Genomic DNA, 16,426 nt, shown 5'->3' with positions numbered 1-16,426 from the left:
ATATAAATACAAAACCAGATAGTAGGTACTCTCAAGGAGTTTACATTCTAATAGTGGGAGCCACATATATGGAGACTGGTGGCCAGGGAAGCATATTTTTGTTTGGAAAATTATAGGGATAGTGAGTGGAGCCTAGGAGACTAGGAGACTAGATCCTTTTTCAGGAGCAATGTCAGAATTGATTTGATTACAGTTCCAGAACTATAAAATGGGGGGAAGGGAGAGGGCTTATGAGTATTGGCATGGTGGTTAGGGAATGAATAGAAGCATGGCTTGAACCAGGCTTAGATGAAGTGGGAGAGACTTAGGCAAACACCGGTTAGGTCAGCTGGGGCATAGGACTGGAATTTGAGGCTTGAAACTCCAGCCAGTCAATAAACATTTATGAAGTACTTGATATGTTTCAGACATTGAGTTAAATGCTGAGAAATCAAAGGCAAAAGACAGCCCTTGCACTTAAGGAACCTAAAATATAATGGGATAATAATGCAAACAGCCATGTATAAACTAGATTTATGCAGGATAAATTGGAGATAATCAGCAAAAGGAAGACACTAAGATTAAGGGGGGAAAGGCTTCTTGTAGAAAGTGGAATCTTAGCAGGGCCTTGAAGGAAGCCAGGGAAAGCAGGAGATGGAGTTAAGGGAGAGCATTTCAGACCAGTGAAAATATATGGAATATAGGGACATAGAGTTTCTAATGTGAGAAATGAGACCACTATCTCTGGATCACAGAGCACTGAGGTGTAAGGTATAAGAAGCCTGGAAAGGAAGGAGGAGGAACCACTGGAATTTATGTGTTTACCCTTATTTCTTTTCTGCTTGATTGTAACCTCTTGAACATTATTTCATCTTTGTAGCTCTAATTCCTAGCACACTGCTATTCCTTTTACAGGTACTTCGTACGTGTTTGTTAAACTGTGGGCACTCCCTTCAATATTATGGATTATAACCCATCTATGCTTTTCTATCCCATGAAACTTTTTTTAGAGTTGTAAAATGTAGCTTTTATTAATAAGTTGGGTTGCAAGTGACTGTCAGAATTCTGCATAGACAGCTAACCGTAGGCATACATGGGAGCTGAACGTTTGTGAGAATTCAGAGTAGTAACTACAGAAGGTATTAATGAGTATTTATAAAATTTTTCTTCAGTGTGGAGAAAGTTAATAATTCCATAGTGTCAGATGCTCTCTTCTGTGATAAATGTTAAATAAATGTAGAAAAGCTTTTATTAACTTGTTCCGAGTTACCAGTGCTGTTGATGCAAAATAAAAACCAGCCCAAACAAAAACAAAAACCTACTTTAAAACCTACCCGACTCAGTTAACAAATCAAAGAATGGAATTGAAATCCACATTTAATGTGTATGTGTGTGTGTGCATGCATGCATGTACATACACGTACGCGTATACATGCACATGTACACATGCGTGTGCATGTACATATTACGCACACACACATATGTGGAGGGGGGGGGATGCTAACTCCTCGGGCTCTACTTCCTCCACTTTCTTACTCTTGCCATTCTGTTTCTTTCCCATCTTTTGCAATGTGGTTTTGTTGGAGTCCTTTTTTTTTTTTCAGACTTGAAGAACTTTTATGTCACAGGCCATAGTGTGGTTAGAGAGGAAGGTAGGACAGGGTCAAGGGGACAGAGGGTGGCTGTGACTGTGGCTGCAGCTATGGAGAGCCCTGCAGCTGCTCAGGCTCAGGCTAGGATGGATAGGGTTTCTCTCATGCAGCTCTTGTCGAGGTTTTCTTAGACCTCTGTGATGGGGACAGTAGTCAGCCAACAGTCTGTTAACTTTTCCCGTGTTTTCTTAACAGTTTGTAGATGTCAGTTGAGCATAATGTTGTCTAGCTACATGAATGGCCCTTCTGTTTTTCTGATCACTCATTTCTCTGATGATTTTCTTTATGTGGCTTCCTGGGTAGTAATTATTCATTTGTAATGTGTTCTAGCCTGTGTGTGCCTAGAATGCACTTCTCTGTTTCCTTTAGGATGATCCTTAACTTCATTTTGTCATACACTATAATATTCCATGATTCAGAGCCATATAGCATCAAATGGAAAAATGGTGGTATTGACAAGATGGGATTTTATTTTAGGGAGAAGCTTGATGTCCTTAAAAGAAAACTGGATTTTCCCATTCTCCTGTTGAAAATTGAGTTGAAGATTAGTATTTAAAAATCATGCATTAGGGCAAACTTTAAAATATGTAATTTCAAGATGTAACTTGGTGCTTTTACTTTCTCATCATTACTTTATTCTAGCACTAATCTTATGCACAGAATTTTTATTGGAATATTTCTGTGCCACTTTGCTTTTCTTACTGTGGTGCTTATCCATAGGCTTTCCAGTTTTTAGGCTTTTTTTGGTACCAAAATGACCATAGCTTTTGAACCTCTGTTGCTAGTTGCTTCTCTCCGCTCACTTTCTAACATACTCTCCCCTTGGATGTCGGTTTCCCTAAGGGCTTGATTTTAAAGTTATTTTAGCCTTTCTCCACACTGGGCACTTCACTGGCCTTGTAATCTGCCTCAAGTGGCTTCTGGGAGGAGAAAATTAGCCCTAGCTAGATACTAGACTCTTTCAAGAATAATGAAGTGCTACACAGCCACTCTGCTGCTTTTTCTTGCTTTGGGTCCTGAAGCACTGATCTGCACCTTCTCTAGATTTTCATGTTCTCTTATGGCAACTCAGGGGAGGAGTACTAGAGACCTCTGAGAATCTGATACCCTGAGCTATCCAGGTTTGAGTGGTACCATGTGCCACACTAGTCATTGGCCCTCCCAGGGGCTTCAGAGGTCTTTACCTGGGGCTCTCTGTTCTTCTTGGATCTTTTTTGACCCTCTGTGTTCTTACTATTTCAGATACAGAGTCTTTTTGTAAGCTACATGTGAGTCAGGCCTGTTATTGGTACTTGGTCTATTTGCCTGCTCTGGCCCTGGTTTTGCTGTCAATCCCTGTTCCCATTGCATGTGGTCTTCTGGTTCCTTTCTTTTGTTTAGTACTGGGGTGGCAGAGGTGGTTTATTATAGTTTCTCATTGTATATTTTGTCTGGTGGGAATTTCAGGTGTTTTCTGGAATAGGTATGTGGGAACTGAGTGAGCTGCCTCCTGGTGAGGCAGCCATTTTAACTTTTAAGGTATCTTAAACTATAAAAACATATCTAGGACCTATGAAATTCTATGAAAGAAACTTAAAGATTGAGGAGTATGGAAGGTGTTAACATATTTTCCTAATGGAAGGTTAGAACAGTAGAAGAGGAAGTGAAATATTTAAAGGGAACTTTGGATAGTAAAGACCGTATATATCCCACAATCTATTTTACAGCTGATGACACTGAGGTCATAGTGACTTTTCCAGATTCAGGTAGGTTACATAGATAATCTTGAACAAGAATTCAGTTTTCCAGATTGTGACATTGCAATATTATGAATAGTAGACTCCTGGCTAGGGGCAGAATTTATCTCAGTATGACTGGGTTTATCTGTAGACTTGATGAGAATCTGATCAGAAGGATTTTTAAACTGAAGGAGAAGAACATTCAGTTTAAACAAAACTCTATATTATGGAGGATGCCAAATGTATCATAGCCTTCCATAGATATCATTGATCTCTTCTGGAGGTACACCTATTATCTTTTCATCTTGTGTAACTCTTGTCCATATACTCCCATAAATCCTTTAAGAGTTAAACCAGCTTGCTAGAAACTGCCTTCCAGATCTTTTAACATCATATATACACAAGGAAGTTGTATGACTAGAGAGAGGAAAACTAAGAGACAGAGGGAGCTGGAGATGTATTTCCATATAGTCGGCAAAGAAGACACAGTCACTGCTTAAATCTCTTAACAAGACATGGAGCTACGGCAGAACAGGATAAAAGCAGTAGAGAGGAAGGACTGAGATGGGAGATAGAGTGCTAGCCTTGAAACCAAAGAGAACTGGGTTCAAGTCCCACCTCTGAGACATACATACTGGTTCTGTTACACCAGAAAAGTCACTTAAACTCTTGTGACAAGTCACATGCCTCTCTGTACTCTAAACAACTCTAAACAAGATTATAGTTTTGGGAGATGGTACTTGCCTACATTGTGTAAGGGCCTTCCTAAATCAAGAGTTCCTTATATAAATAAAAATAAAGATCCAGTTACTAACTATCTCTGTTCCCTATCCAAAAACCAAAAATATATGATTGAAAAATTTACTATGCATTGTTGTTGTTGTTGTTGTTGAGTCATTTTTCGGTTATGTCTGTCTCTTTATGACTCCATTTGTAGTTTCTTGGCAGAGATACTGGAGTGGTTTGCCGTTTCCTTCTCCAGCTCATTTACAGATGAGGAAACTGAAGCAAACAGGGTTAAGTGACTTGCCCAAAGTCACACAGCTAGTAAGTGTATGAAATCAGATTTGAACTCGGGAAGATGAGTCTTCCTGACTCCAGTCCTGGCATTCTATCTGCTGTGCCACCAGATTCCAAAAAAAAGTAGTAAAATGTAGTTACAGTTATGCTATTAGGAAAAAAAATATCATGATGTCAAGAAAGATAAATAGGGAACTTCATAATGGAAAACTAAATTGAAAACATTTCTGAATTGTAAGAAGACACTGATAACACTTATAATTATAGGAAACTTTAATGTCTTCCTGTCAGAGGAAAGATAAACACAAAGGAAAATATAGACTTGAAGTAATTTTTGAAAGGTTAGGTCTGGAAGACTTGAGACTTTCTCAGTGGTAATGTTAAGGAACATGCGTATCTATATTTGCACACCCCTCAATATAATATTGTACCCTTACAAAAATAGACATCGTGATAAGACACAGAAAAAAAACTTTTAGTGTAAAAAAACCCCACCAATATTAAAGCACATCCTTTATACAATAAAAAGATTACCAGAAATATCTCTTCATAGGAAAAATTTGCTGTTTCATAAATTCAACTTAAAGTTAAAACAAAGACCTCATCAGTAGGGCCATGAGTAGTAAGGAGTAGGGGCATTTATATCTTTGTCCAGTACGTTTACATCTTGTAAAAGAGGCATAGTAGAGAGGAAAGTTTCCTCCTGGGGCGTGATCAGCCGAAGTGCTGTTCTGGTACCCACAAAATGTAAATATATGTAGAAGGAGGCTGTAACACTGAATGCATCCTTTTATACTGTGGACAAGAGTCATATAAGATAAGAGAGAATAAATGGACTGCAATCAAACAAGTAAGTAGTATAGTGCTGTGGAATGAGTGCTGAATTTGGAGTCATAGGACCTGGGTTCAAATTTTAGATCTGCTGCTTATTGCTTGTGTTACCTTGAAGAAGAGACTTTACTTATCCAGGTGGGACTTGAAGGAAGCCAGGGATGCTAGGAAGCAGAGGTGAACAGTGTTCCAGTCATGGAGAACAGCCAGTGAGAATGCATGGAGTCAGGAAATGGTGTGTCTTGTCTAAGGTACAGCAGGGAGAACAGTGTCACTGAATTGCAAAGTATATGAGGGGAACGTAAGATGTAAGATCAGAAAGATGGGATGAGGCCAAGTTCTGTAGGGCTCTGAATACCAGAGGAATTTATATTTGAACCTAGAGGTAAAAAAGGAGCCATAGGAGTTTAATGAATAGGGTATGATATGGCCAAACCTGCTTTTTAGTTATATCTTTGACAGCTGAATGGAAGATGTACTGGAGTGGGGAAAGGCTTGATTGAGGAAGACCAAGTAGCAGGCTATTGAAGTAGTACAGGCATGAAGTGATGAAGGCCTGCACCAGGGTGATGGCAGTGCAGAGGAGAGAAGGGGGCATATTTGAGAGGTTTTATGAAGGTAGAATCTGCAGGATTTAGTAACAAAGTGAATATGAGAGGTAAGAGTGAGGAGTTAAGGATAATACCTAGGTTGAGAACCTGGGTGCCTAAGAAGATAATGCTACCCTTCACAGAAATGGGAACGACAGAAAGATGAGGAGGAGGGTTTGAGAGGCAGTAGAGAGATAATAAATCCAGGGAAGAAACATCACTGAACATTCTCTGTAAGTCAGATCCTCTATATATACTTGATGTAACATTGCCACAACTCCTGTCATTTTGCAATAACATCATTAATACACGCTAACCAGTCTCCTATTCTAATGTCATGAAATCTTGCTGTAGCTTTCTTTTATTACTTAAGATGCCTATGGGATAGTTGATGATGATCTAAGATAGTGTTTGAATCAGACCAGTTTTCACTACTCTGAGGATAGATTGGCTTACTGTCCTATTTATAATCTTGGTCTTTGCAACTTATTGCCCCTTGTAATGTTGTTTTGCTTCAGGTTGTATTTTTTGCAGAACTGATTAGCAGTATATGGCAGGGTATACTTCTAAGGAAAAAATATGTATCTATGTATGTGTATATGATATACACACATACACACACGTATATACACATGTACACAGCTCTACACACATATAGGTGTACAGAGAGGGAAAGTTTGTGGAATAAATTGAGTAAGTTGAACTGGTAGGTATTGTGAACAATAATAATAAATCACTATTAAGAAAAATATCGTACATCAGCAATGAAAGCAATTTGTTCCAAATTTATAATGAAATGTTTAGTAGAAAGTTCAAGTATAGACCTAAGATGAATTAGTTGTGTTGTAAGGAGGTTTTTTTGGTTGCATCCAGTAGTCAGATGTTTTGTGCATTTTTCCAAGTGTAAAATTTTTATTTCACATACACCAAAGCTAGTATATTTATACTCTCTTGACAGTATAATCTCTGCCTATGCAACCTGAGCAATAATAAAACCCTATAAAGAATTTCCAAGGTACATTTGTAGCCAAGAGGGGAGCTTCCTTTGTCCTGTTGTGAGTCATACAAACCTTAGTACTTGTAATTTGGATTTCTAACTCAGTTGGAGGTTATAATTCTAAGTTTACACCTGAGTACAGTAAATGAATTAGAGCTGGTGTCAAGATAGATTTGCCTTCATTTCACAACACTTTGTTGACTGAACAATAAATCTTTGTTTATTTGTGCCTTCTGAAACCAAAATTGGTGTTGTCAGCTGATTGCCTGCAAATCAGACAAGACTCTGTGTAAAAGTGTATGCTATCAATTAAAAGTATTAGATGTGATTTTTTTTACCATGAATCATTTTCAAGGTGTTTTAGAGGAAGAATAAAGCTATACCATACTTTCACATTAATTTTTTATGGCTCTTGTGCACTTCCCAACCTTGTTCCTGTTCCCTGTGTACTCTTTCAATAGTTACTAGACTACTGTTGCATTCAGCAATATCTGTAAATGTATTTTGCATGCGGAGAGAGGGTAGTTGGTTTTTTTTTAGTCAAGAATGCAGTCAGGAAAAGATAATTTCTGTGCTTTTTGAAAGAAAAAAAGATCAGAGACTCAGAAATACTTAAGTATTATAAATGCACTTCTATTTTTAATGGTGTAATTTGCTGATATTTTTATGTGTACCTTTAATTTCCTTAATTTCTTTGTAGCCTTGGATAAAGCAACTTTGCCTTTAAATATATTGCAATAGGAATTTTTACAGATTGAATGATAGATCATTATTAAATTTCTTAGAAGATTTTTCTACCAGGCAGCATCTGTACTAGTATATTTTATACTTCTGATGTTACTACAGATGGAAAAAATGGATACTGTGTCTTTAATGGAAAGCAAAAGGTTATCTTTCTCTGGCCTTTGTGTGTATGTGCTGATGTGGATGTAGGCAGCCAGACAGGCAATGTGTGCAAAGAGACTAGGGAACCGTCTGTGGATCGATAGAAGTGGTGTGAAGTGAATTAATGTGAGGCAAGCAGTCTGTCTGTCATAAGGATTGCAGGGAATGTAGGGCAGTGTTGGTCAGTCACTGCAGAGATCTGCTTCCAATAAATTTAAACCTTCTGTCTGAAAATAAACTATAGACACTCAACACTCTCTAGTTTCTGTATTGTTAAATTCCAATTTATTCAAGTAAATGTTCATATCAAATTGTTGCCTCTATTGTGCTTTAATTAGACCACTGAAAAACTACAGTCCTGAGAAGCAGATGAAAGAAATTGCCTTCTGTTCTTTAATTTCGGATCTGTTTTTTCAATATCAGTGGAAATCTATATTACTGTAAGAATGAGAAACATAATTTATTTGTTCATGTTTATACATATTCTTTCAGCACATTTTATTCTTTATGAAGTCCTATCAAGTTATTCCTTATGGGATAAATAAATTCAAGTCAGTTTTTCATGACTTTCATGTAGTCTTGAAATAATATACAAAAATGTAACCAATGTAAATTTTGTTTCATATTCCAATGCCATACTAAACTATAGCATTTGATTATAGGTTTTTTACATATGATTGAAGTCATTTCGTATCAGAATTGTTAGATAATTAGCATCATTTAATATTACTCAGATTATCAACCGTTATAAAATTAAATATTTACAAAAGTAATCTGTAGTCTAAGTATGTTTAAGAGGATTGTAAGAGTATTTACAGAGAGATATCTTTATTTTATTGAATTAGTTTTCTGATTTCCTAAGTTTTGACTTCACAAAACTGTTTAAAGAAGGAGTATTTTAAATATTGTTAATCATGATTAGAGTATTTCAAATTGACGGTTACAAATATATGACTACATATTTCCAGGTTGCTTAAGATAACAAGTGATCATTTATATAGAGGATATGTATAAATTGGAGAGCCCTGAGGACTTTCATTACACTTTTCCATTCTTTCCTCTCATCTCTGCTTCTAGCCCAGCCGTATTAGATGAGATGATCATTGAGATTCATTTGGGAAAGCTAGGTGGTGCAGTAGTAGATAGAGCACTTGACCTGGAGTCAGGAAGACTCATCTTTTTTTTTTTTTAGTGACTTGCCCAGGGCCACACAGTGTTATGTGTCTGAGGCTGGATTTGAACTCAGGTCCTCCTGACTCCAGGTCAAGTGCTCTATCTACAGTGCTACCTAACTGCCCCAGGAAGACTCATCTTTGTGAGTTCAAAGCCAGACTCAAACATTTGCTAGCTGTGTGATCTTGGGCAAGTCACTTAACTCTGTTTGCCTCAGTTTCCTCTTCTGTAAAATGAGCTAGAGAAGGAAATGGCGAACCACTCCAGTGTCTCTGCCAAGAAAACCCCAATTGGGGTCACGAAGAGTCGGATGCTACTGAAAACAACAACAACAAAGAGGTTCTTTGGATTCTTAGATAACAATGTTTTTCCATGGCCCTAGTAACTGTAATCCTTCTCTAGTCCATCTCTGTTTTCTGCTTACTTCTTTCCCAAGTTATAAAATTTGACTTAGGAAGTCTTATTGTTTATTGACATAATGACCAACTCATTTCAATTTCTCTGGGAGTAGGGGGACTCTACAGCTATTTGAGTTTCACTTCTGTTCAATAATGCTTTGTATTATTACTCAGTAGTATCCTTCATATGAAATACATTTATATCTATTGCCTAATAAATGCTAACTAATTTGTGCCATGAAAGCAAATATTTATGCAATTCAAAAAGTAAATAAATACCGGATCAGACTATTTGAACCTTTACATATTATGGAGGTAATGTAGTTAATATTTGTTCATTTCAAATATTAATTTCTCCATCCCTCTACTGTCTCTCCTCCCCCCCTTCCCCAACACACACTTCTATCTCCCAGCTTTGTTTCATAGCAAATCCCCATTAAACACTTAACTAGGTTGATTTGTTATCAGGGAGAAGCCTAAGGTATGGAGTGAAGATAACCCTGTTTTCTTTTTCCAGCAGGTTATCTGGGATTTGGTGAGCCTATGTGCAAGGAGCAATAGTGGCTTAAAACCTGAAAGGGTTTCCAATGAGTCAAAATCTGTGTTGATTGTAGAAAAAAATAGTGTAGAAAAAATGGTGGAGTTACAGGATGTTCTGTGCTATATAACATACTTTATGTTACCTTTTATTGGAATCCAATCAGAGTCAGGCCTTATTAGTACTGGACAGATGACCTTCTGGAAATGTCAAGTGTTATATAGGATAAGGAGATAGAAAAGTAGCATAATAGGTAGAAGACTATGCTAGGAAACAAGGAGATCCTGGGTTCAAGTCTAGCTTCTGACAGGTGGCTTCCAAACTCATCATTTAACTGAAACTGCTAAGTTCAAAATTGATGGTCTCTTGATGGCCAAATATAATGGTCTTTTATCAGTCCTCATCCCTCTTGACTTCTTTGTACCCTTTGTCTCTCTTAATCATCTGTTTTTCCTTGATATTCTCTTCTCTCTAAGTTTTTGTGATACTACTCTTTCCTTGTTCTCCTCCTACTTATCTGATATCACCTTCTCAGTCTCCTTTACTGCATCTTCATTTAGGTCACATCTCCTGTGGGACCTGTCCTGTGCTCCCTTTTCTTCTCATTCTATCCTGTTTCATTTGGTGATCTCATTGGTTCCCATGTATTCAGTTATCATCTCATCAGTTGCTCCTAGGATAGAATACATACCACTGAGGTATTTTTTCAGCCTAGCTCCTCAAGTTTATTGTCCGTTTTTCCTTTTCAAACTCTATTGACTACACAAACTGACTTTCTTGTTAGTCCTTGTTCAGAGCATGCCATCTCTGGATAGGCTTTTCCCTTCTGCTCGGAATGTACTGTGCTCTCTCTTTTGACTCTTAGCATCCCGATTTCCCTCCAAAGAACAACTCAAGTGCTACTTACTACCTCCTACAGGAAATATTTCAATTTCCCTCTAGATGCTTTTTCCTCCCACCCTGACCAAAATTACTTATTATTTACTTTATATGTTTTGTGTTTATGTACAATGTGTACACATTGTTTCTTCTCAGTGAATTATAAGTTCCTTGAGGGCAAGGACTTTAAAAAATGGCTTTTATTAAAATCTTGATGATAAATCTGTCAATCGAAGAAACAGTGTTTTATCTGCATTAAAGAGATGGCAGAAAATTAGATTTGGCTTTTATCTCAGAGCTCTTACAGTTGTTCCCTTATTCTCCTTAACAATGCCAATTCTGTTTTTACCTTCTCTTGCATATTTCTACTTAATCTTTTAATCCTTTTCTTATATTTTAGAGATGAAGGTAATATGATTTGAATATTTTTCCCCCAGAATTAAGATAGTTACTTGTTTATTTAACATGGTTTTATAAGTTATTGAAGCTAGAGTGTGATCAGTTATTAGTTATTGATGAAGCTGTCAATACCACATACCTTGCCTGCTATATTTATCCTTATGCCAAAAGAGTCATATACAAAATACAACAGGAAATGAAAGTAGAAAATCACCAAGGTGTTTCCAATAAATTGGCTACAGTATGATTTTTATTCTGTGACAGAGAACAATACCTACTCCTCAAATCAAAGATAACAGTTTTAGGAGTAGTAAATTATGAATTTAGAAATCTTTATTCATAGGATTCTAGATCATGAGTTCAGAATTAAAGTGGCCTTCTTATTAGAATTTGATCATAAATATATTTAATTATGTATGTACTGTGCATTTTCAGATTGATAACTGGAGATGGAGATCTGGGATTTTATAATTGTCCCGTATCCTATGGTGTACCTGAAATTAGTGTCATTAGGTAGCTTGCTAATCAGGAAGGCCATTGAGCCTTCTAACTTCTAAACAGAGTTAAAAAAAAATTTGTGTGTGTGTATATGTGTGTGTGTGTATATATATATTTATAAATGAAATTTGCTTTATTATAAAGTATTGTGGCCTGGCCCTAGATTCAGAGTGACCTGAGATCAAGTTTCACCTCTAACAAAAACTGCCTTTGTTACTGTGGGCAAATCTCTTAGTGTTATAGTGAGGTACCAGCTTTCTTAGATTCTAAGCTGCCAAAAAGTTGCTGATCTGCATTTTTAGATTGAGTTTTTTCACTAAGAGATCCTTACCCAGATAAAATTGTAGGTTTTTGTGTTCCACTGTTCCCAACTTCCCCCAAACCCCCTCAAGTTGTGAAGCAGACAAATAATCCCACCTATAAAAATTAAGTTGAAACAAAAGACAACAGGTATTTTTTTTTTTTTTACTACAGATACATCCTGAAATGCAGACTAGACTAATCAGGGCCAAGAATATAGGTCATTATTTAAAAAATACAGTACTAAAATTGAAAATAATAAACAATACTAGAAAACAAAACTAATCTTTTTTTATATGTAGAGGATAGGGAACAGTGTTGACAATAACTGCTTTTGTGGCATAAATTTGGTTGCATGTAAAGTGGGAAAGAATGAAGAAAGGAGAAAGAGTGACTAAATGTAAGACCTCACATAAATATACTAAAGGGAAGGAATGATGACTTACTTTCTTTACTCAGTCCTCTCTGGAAGCAGCAAGGTGCCTCAGTGGATAGATTGATAGGCCTTGGTTAAGGAAGACCTGCATTCAAAATGGCCTCAGGCACTTACTAGCTGTGTGATCTGGGCAAGTCATTTAACCTCTGTTTGCCTTAATGGAGAAAAAAATGGCAAGCCACTCCAGTATCTTTGCCAAGAAAACCCGATGAACTGTATGGTCCACAGGATCATGAAGAGTTGGGCACAACTAAAATGACTCAACAAGCCCTCTCTGGTTGTATCAGCAGTAAGCGGGAGAGAGGCCAATATGTTGTGATGGGTTGTCTGGCCACAGAACTTTTTGATGTTATTTTACCTCATGAGAATGTTTTGGCCAAATGATTGACACTTCACATATCCTAGTTACATTCAGATAGCTATACTGAATGTATTAAGACAGACTGGGCCTTGATTGTGATATGACAGTATTTTATTAAATTAACTCTTATTATGTGACATTCTCTACTGTGGATTTTCTAGACCATGTCCATACCTTTCTCCTAACAAGCTTATTACCTTGTTTTTACTGCTTTACTGTGAAGTGTTGGGATTATCAGGATTATCTGATAGGTAGTATTTTTTGTGGACCCGTGTCCTCCTTTTCTGATGTTTACCCACAAAGACTTATTTACTCTCTCCTCCTTAGTGAGAAAAGTATTAGGACATTTGTCCAGAGATGATGTCCTCCCAAAATAGAGCATTTATTATGTGTTTAGTATGTGCTAGGCACTATGCTAAGTGCTAAGAATACAAATCCAGCAAATAAGACAGTCTGCAGGGGACTTATATTCTAGTGGAGGAAGACAACATATAAAGCAAAGTTGGAAAGGGGATGGGGTTTTAAAGGGAGGGAGCCAGGCAGAGGTAAGGGATATTATTAATAATAGCTAACATTTATATAGCATTTACCATGTGCCAGGACAGGTGGTAACTGGGAAGTGAGTTGGAGGCTTGTTCCTGGGCAAGATAAGGCTAAAGCTCACCTTTCAGTGCCACAGTGGTTTTTGGGGTTTTAGAAGTTGGTGCTTAAACTGAAATTTGAAGGAAGAAGGGGAATCTCTGAGCCTGGGGTAAGGAGAGGGTACAGGGTACATTCTAGGTATGAGGGTGATAGGAGATGGAATGCTGTAGTTGAGGAACAGAAAGAAAATCGGTTTGCCTGGACCATGGAATGTAGAAATGGACTCTGTTCCTGACTTTCAGACCATTTCTTAACTTCTGTCTTGGAATTTCCCTAAAGACTTGGGGTGGGTCTCCTTGCCCTGAATAATCCAATCATCCCTGTAGCCTTCTTAACACTGGAATACCCTTCTTCCAGGCCCCTTTTCCCAGTGGTGAGTTACTTCTAGAGCTTCCATTTTGTGGAGAGACCTAATCTAGCCAGCAATCATTATCCTTTTGGCTCAGATCCTCACTTCCAGACTTTGAAATAATGAAGGAACTTCAATCAATCACCCCTACCCAATTAATGTAAATTCACCCCCACCCCAATTAATGTAACTAACAAGATACTTGTGCCCCAATATCTTTATAAGTGAGAATGTCTCTTTGAGTTTTAGAACAAAGACGTAAAATAGTTGTGGAAAAAGTCCTTAATTAATTTGTAAGGAGTTCAATGCTTGTGCCCATTGAAAAAATGAATATTTTCTCATTCGATTTATTATTGTTTGGATCAGATGTTTATTTCAGGTTTTCCTTTGGTGGAGTTGAGCAATCTGTCTCTGTTTAGTCTTCCATCTTGGCCAGAAATATCCTTGTGCCCACCTTTCTCTAGTCTCTGTTTAAACTTGTAGAAAATTGTGTCCCAGACTTTTTTTTTTGGGGGGGGATTGTGATGGTATGTTTTTGGTATGCTCCTTATTTGTACAAATACAAACAGAATTAGAAATATATATACTAAGATATAAGAAAACAATATAATAAGAAAACAAATAAATTTGGTGTATAATTTGCCTATAAGTACCAATTTATTTGAATTAGAAAGTTGATACTGGTGAGTTATGAAAATTACTTCTTAAAATAAAGCCTACTTTTTGCAATGCAAACTATTTTTCTTCCTTTCTATTTTTAAATTTAGAGGTGAATCAGTACTCTGTCCTTCACAATATTTTTAGGGTTTGAGATGGAATGCTCGATAGCTTTAGGGTTTTAGCAATGCCTTCCACAAATTATAAACCAAATTTGACATTTCATGTTACTTGTGTACTATCTCTACCACTTACCTTCATATGCCATTCATTATGGGACAAGGGCAACAACTAGAATATACCCAAGATGACTTGTACTTCTAGGTAGTCAGGGAGAAAAAAACCACAAATTTAATTTGTTTTCTTATATATTATATATATTTTCTTATGTATTATTATATTTCTAATTCTGTTTTGTCGTTGTTTTAGCAAAATAAAGAAATTAGTACTGTAGGTAGCAGTTTATTTCTGTCCAGGCTTTGACATTTATTAACTGTAGAACTGAACTAGTCATGTAATTTCTCAGCCTCAGTTTCCTCATCTGCAAAATTAGCCCAGTAGTACTTTATCTTCCCATTCTTTTATAATGCTCAACTCTAGCAGAAATAAGTTTGTTTTTCTTAAAATGTGTGTATGCATACGTGCAGCTTTTTTTATTGGTTTATGTACCTTTCAATGGATATTAATATTTTCTGATGGTTTGATTGTTGTAGACAAATTCACATGATTTGGAACCCCCCCCACACACCATTTTTCTTCCATTTTATTAAACTCAGTTTTTATTATTTCATTTATTTTAGCTGGAGTGACAGCAGAATCCATTCAGACTGCGACTGCCAGTCCAGATGCCTTGGGGACTGAAACTAAAGTCCAAGAAGAAGAGCACGATCTTGTTGATGATGACATCACAGCAGGTATTTGTGACAGTGATATAATCTTTATCAAGATACGCACAGTTCTTTTTAAAAAATCATCTCGTTGTTCAGAATGAGAGGAATTATAATTTTCTAAGTAAGAGCTCATCTAATTCTGTTATCTAATGATGTACACAAGTAGAAAGGGAGAATACAAGATGAGTCAGTTAGGTGATTAGGTATTTAGCACTGGCAGTTTAGGGCCTTAGAAGTATAGAGTAAGGGTGGAATAAGCAGTTTCTTTCAAAATCTAACAAATTAGACAAGATAAATAAGTCAGTTCAAGTTCAGTAAAATGCCATTATAAATACAAGTAAAATCATGTCTCATAATTAGATGAACTGTGAGGCACCTTCTGGCTCTAAAATGTTATGAGTGCGTGTGTGTGTGTGTGTGTGTGTGTGTGTGTGTGTGTATATGTATCCGCATTTATCTCCCTTTGACATAGAAAACATAAATACCTTTGTTGAGATAGCATTCTAGTGAATTTCTAGTATTCGTGGCAGAAGAATACTATATTTATGAGTGCGAAAGAGCTATAAAGGGATTGTGCTGATGCATTTTCAGAGTGGTTGATGGTAAGTAGGAAAAATAAATGATGTAGTCCTGTTTGGAGCTGAGTGGATTTTCTCAGTATTTCACCCTTGTGTCTCTTCTGCCTTCTCCCATCCCTTGCAGCCTCTTTCCAGTCACTTTTTTTCTTACTTCACTATTCATTTTGTAGCCATTAGGTGTTTCATGGAAGTCATCTTAAGCCATTCCCTAAAAACTGTGAGTTATGTAAAGGGCATAGGAAGACTTTAAACAATTATGGAATTATATGAATTTGGAATTCCTTAGGGTAAGGAAGAATGAAAAACATTCATTCTTAAACAAATGGTTGTGGCTTAGTAGAAGATAGCACAAATAGTGAAGCTGTAATTAGTTGATAGAGAGCCATTAAGGTCTTAGTTTTCTAAAGGCCAATGGGAGAGTTAGATATATTGTTGAAATAGTGACATAGATGATGATGTTGGTATTGTGAGGCTATAGGTGGAGAAGTCAACAAGAAGTTATAGTGTAAGTTGTTATTGTTCAGCCATTTCAGTCATGTGTAACTCTTCATGACCCCATTTGGGGTTTTCTTGGCAGAGATACTGGAGCAATGTGCTATTTCCTTCTCCAGCTCATTTTACAGATGAGGAACTGAGGCAATTAGGATAAAGTGATA

The 16,426-nt window shown here is 36.8% G+C and overlaps 1 protein-coding gene across 2 annotated transcripts in view; it reads left to right on the top strand.

Moving 5' to 3' along the window:
* Nucleotides 1-16,426, top strand: part of WDR7 (WD repeat domain 7) — a 462,409-nt gene that overhangs the window by 169,862 nt on the left and 276,121 nt on the right. For both annotated transcript variants that reach the window (XM_020994630.2, XM_020994621.2), the window contains one exon: nt 15,103-15,216. In XM_020994630.2, coding sequence (XP_020850289.1) covers nt 15,103-15,216 — 114 coding nt within the window. The remainder of the gene's footprint in view (nt 1-15,102; nt 15,217-16,426) is intronic.

The sequence above is a fragment of the Phascolarctos cinereus genome, unplaced genomic scaffold, assembly GCF_003287225.1.
Source record: "Phascolarctos cinereus isolate Bilbo 61053 unplaced genomic scaffold, phaCin_HiC Scaffold_4;HRSCAF=312, whole genome shotgun sequence".
In the NCBI taxonomy this organism is placed as follows: Eukaryota; Metazoa; Chordata; class Mammalia; order Diprotodontia; family Phascolarctidae; genus Phascolarctos; species Phascolarctos cinereus.
The sequence above is the reverse complement of the archived record's forward strand: the minus strand, read 5'-3'. Positions and strand labels throughout refer to the sequence as shown.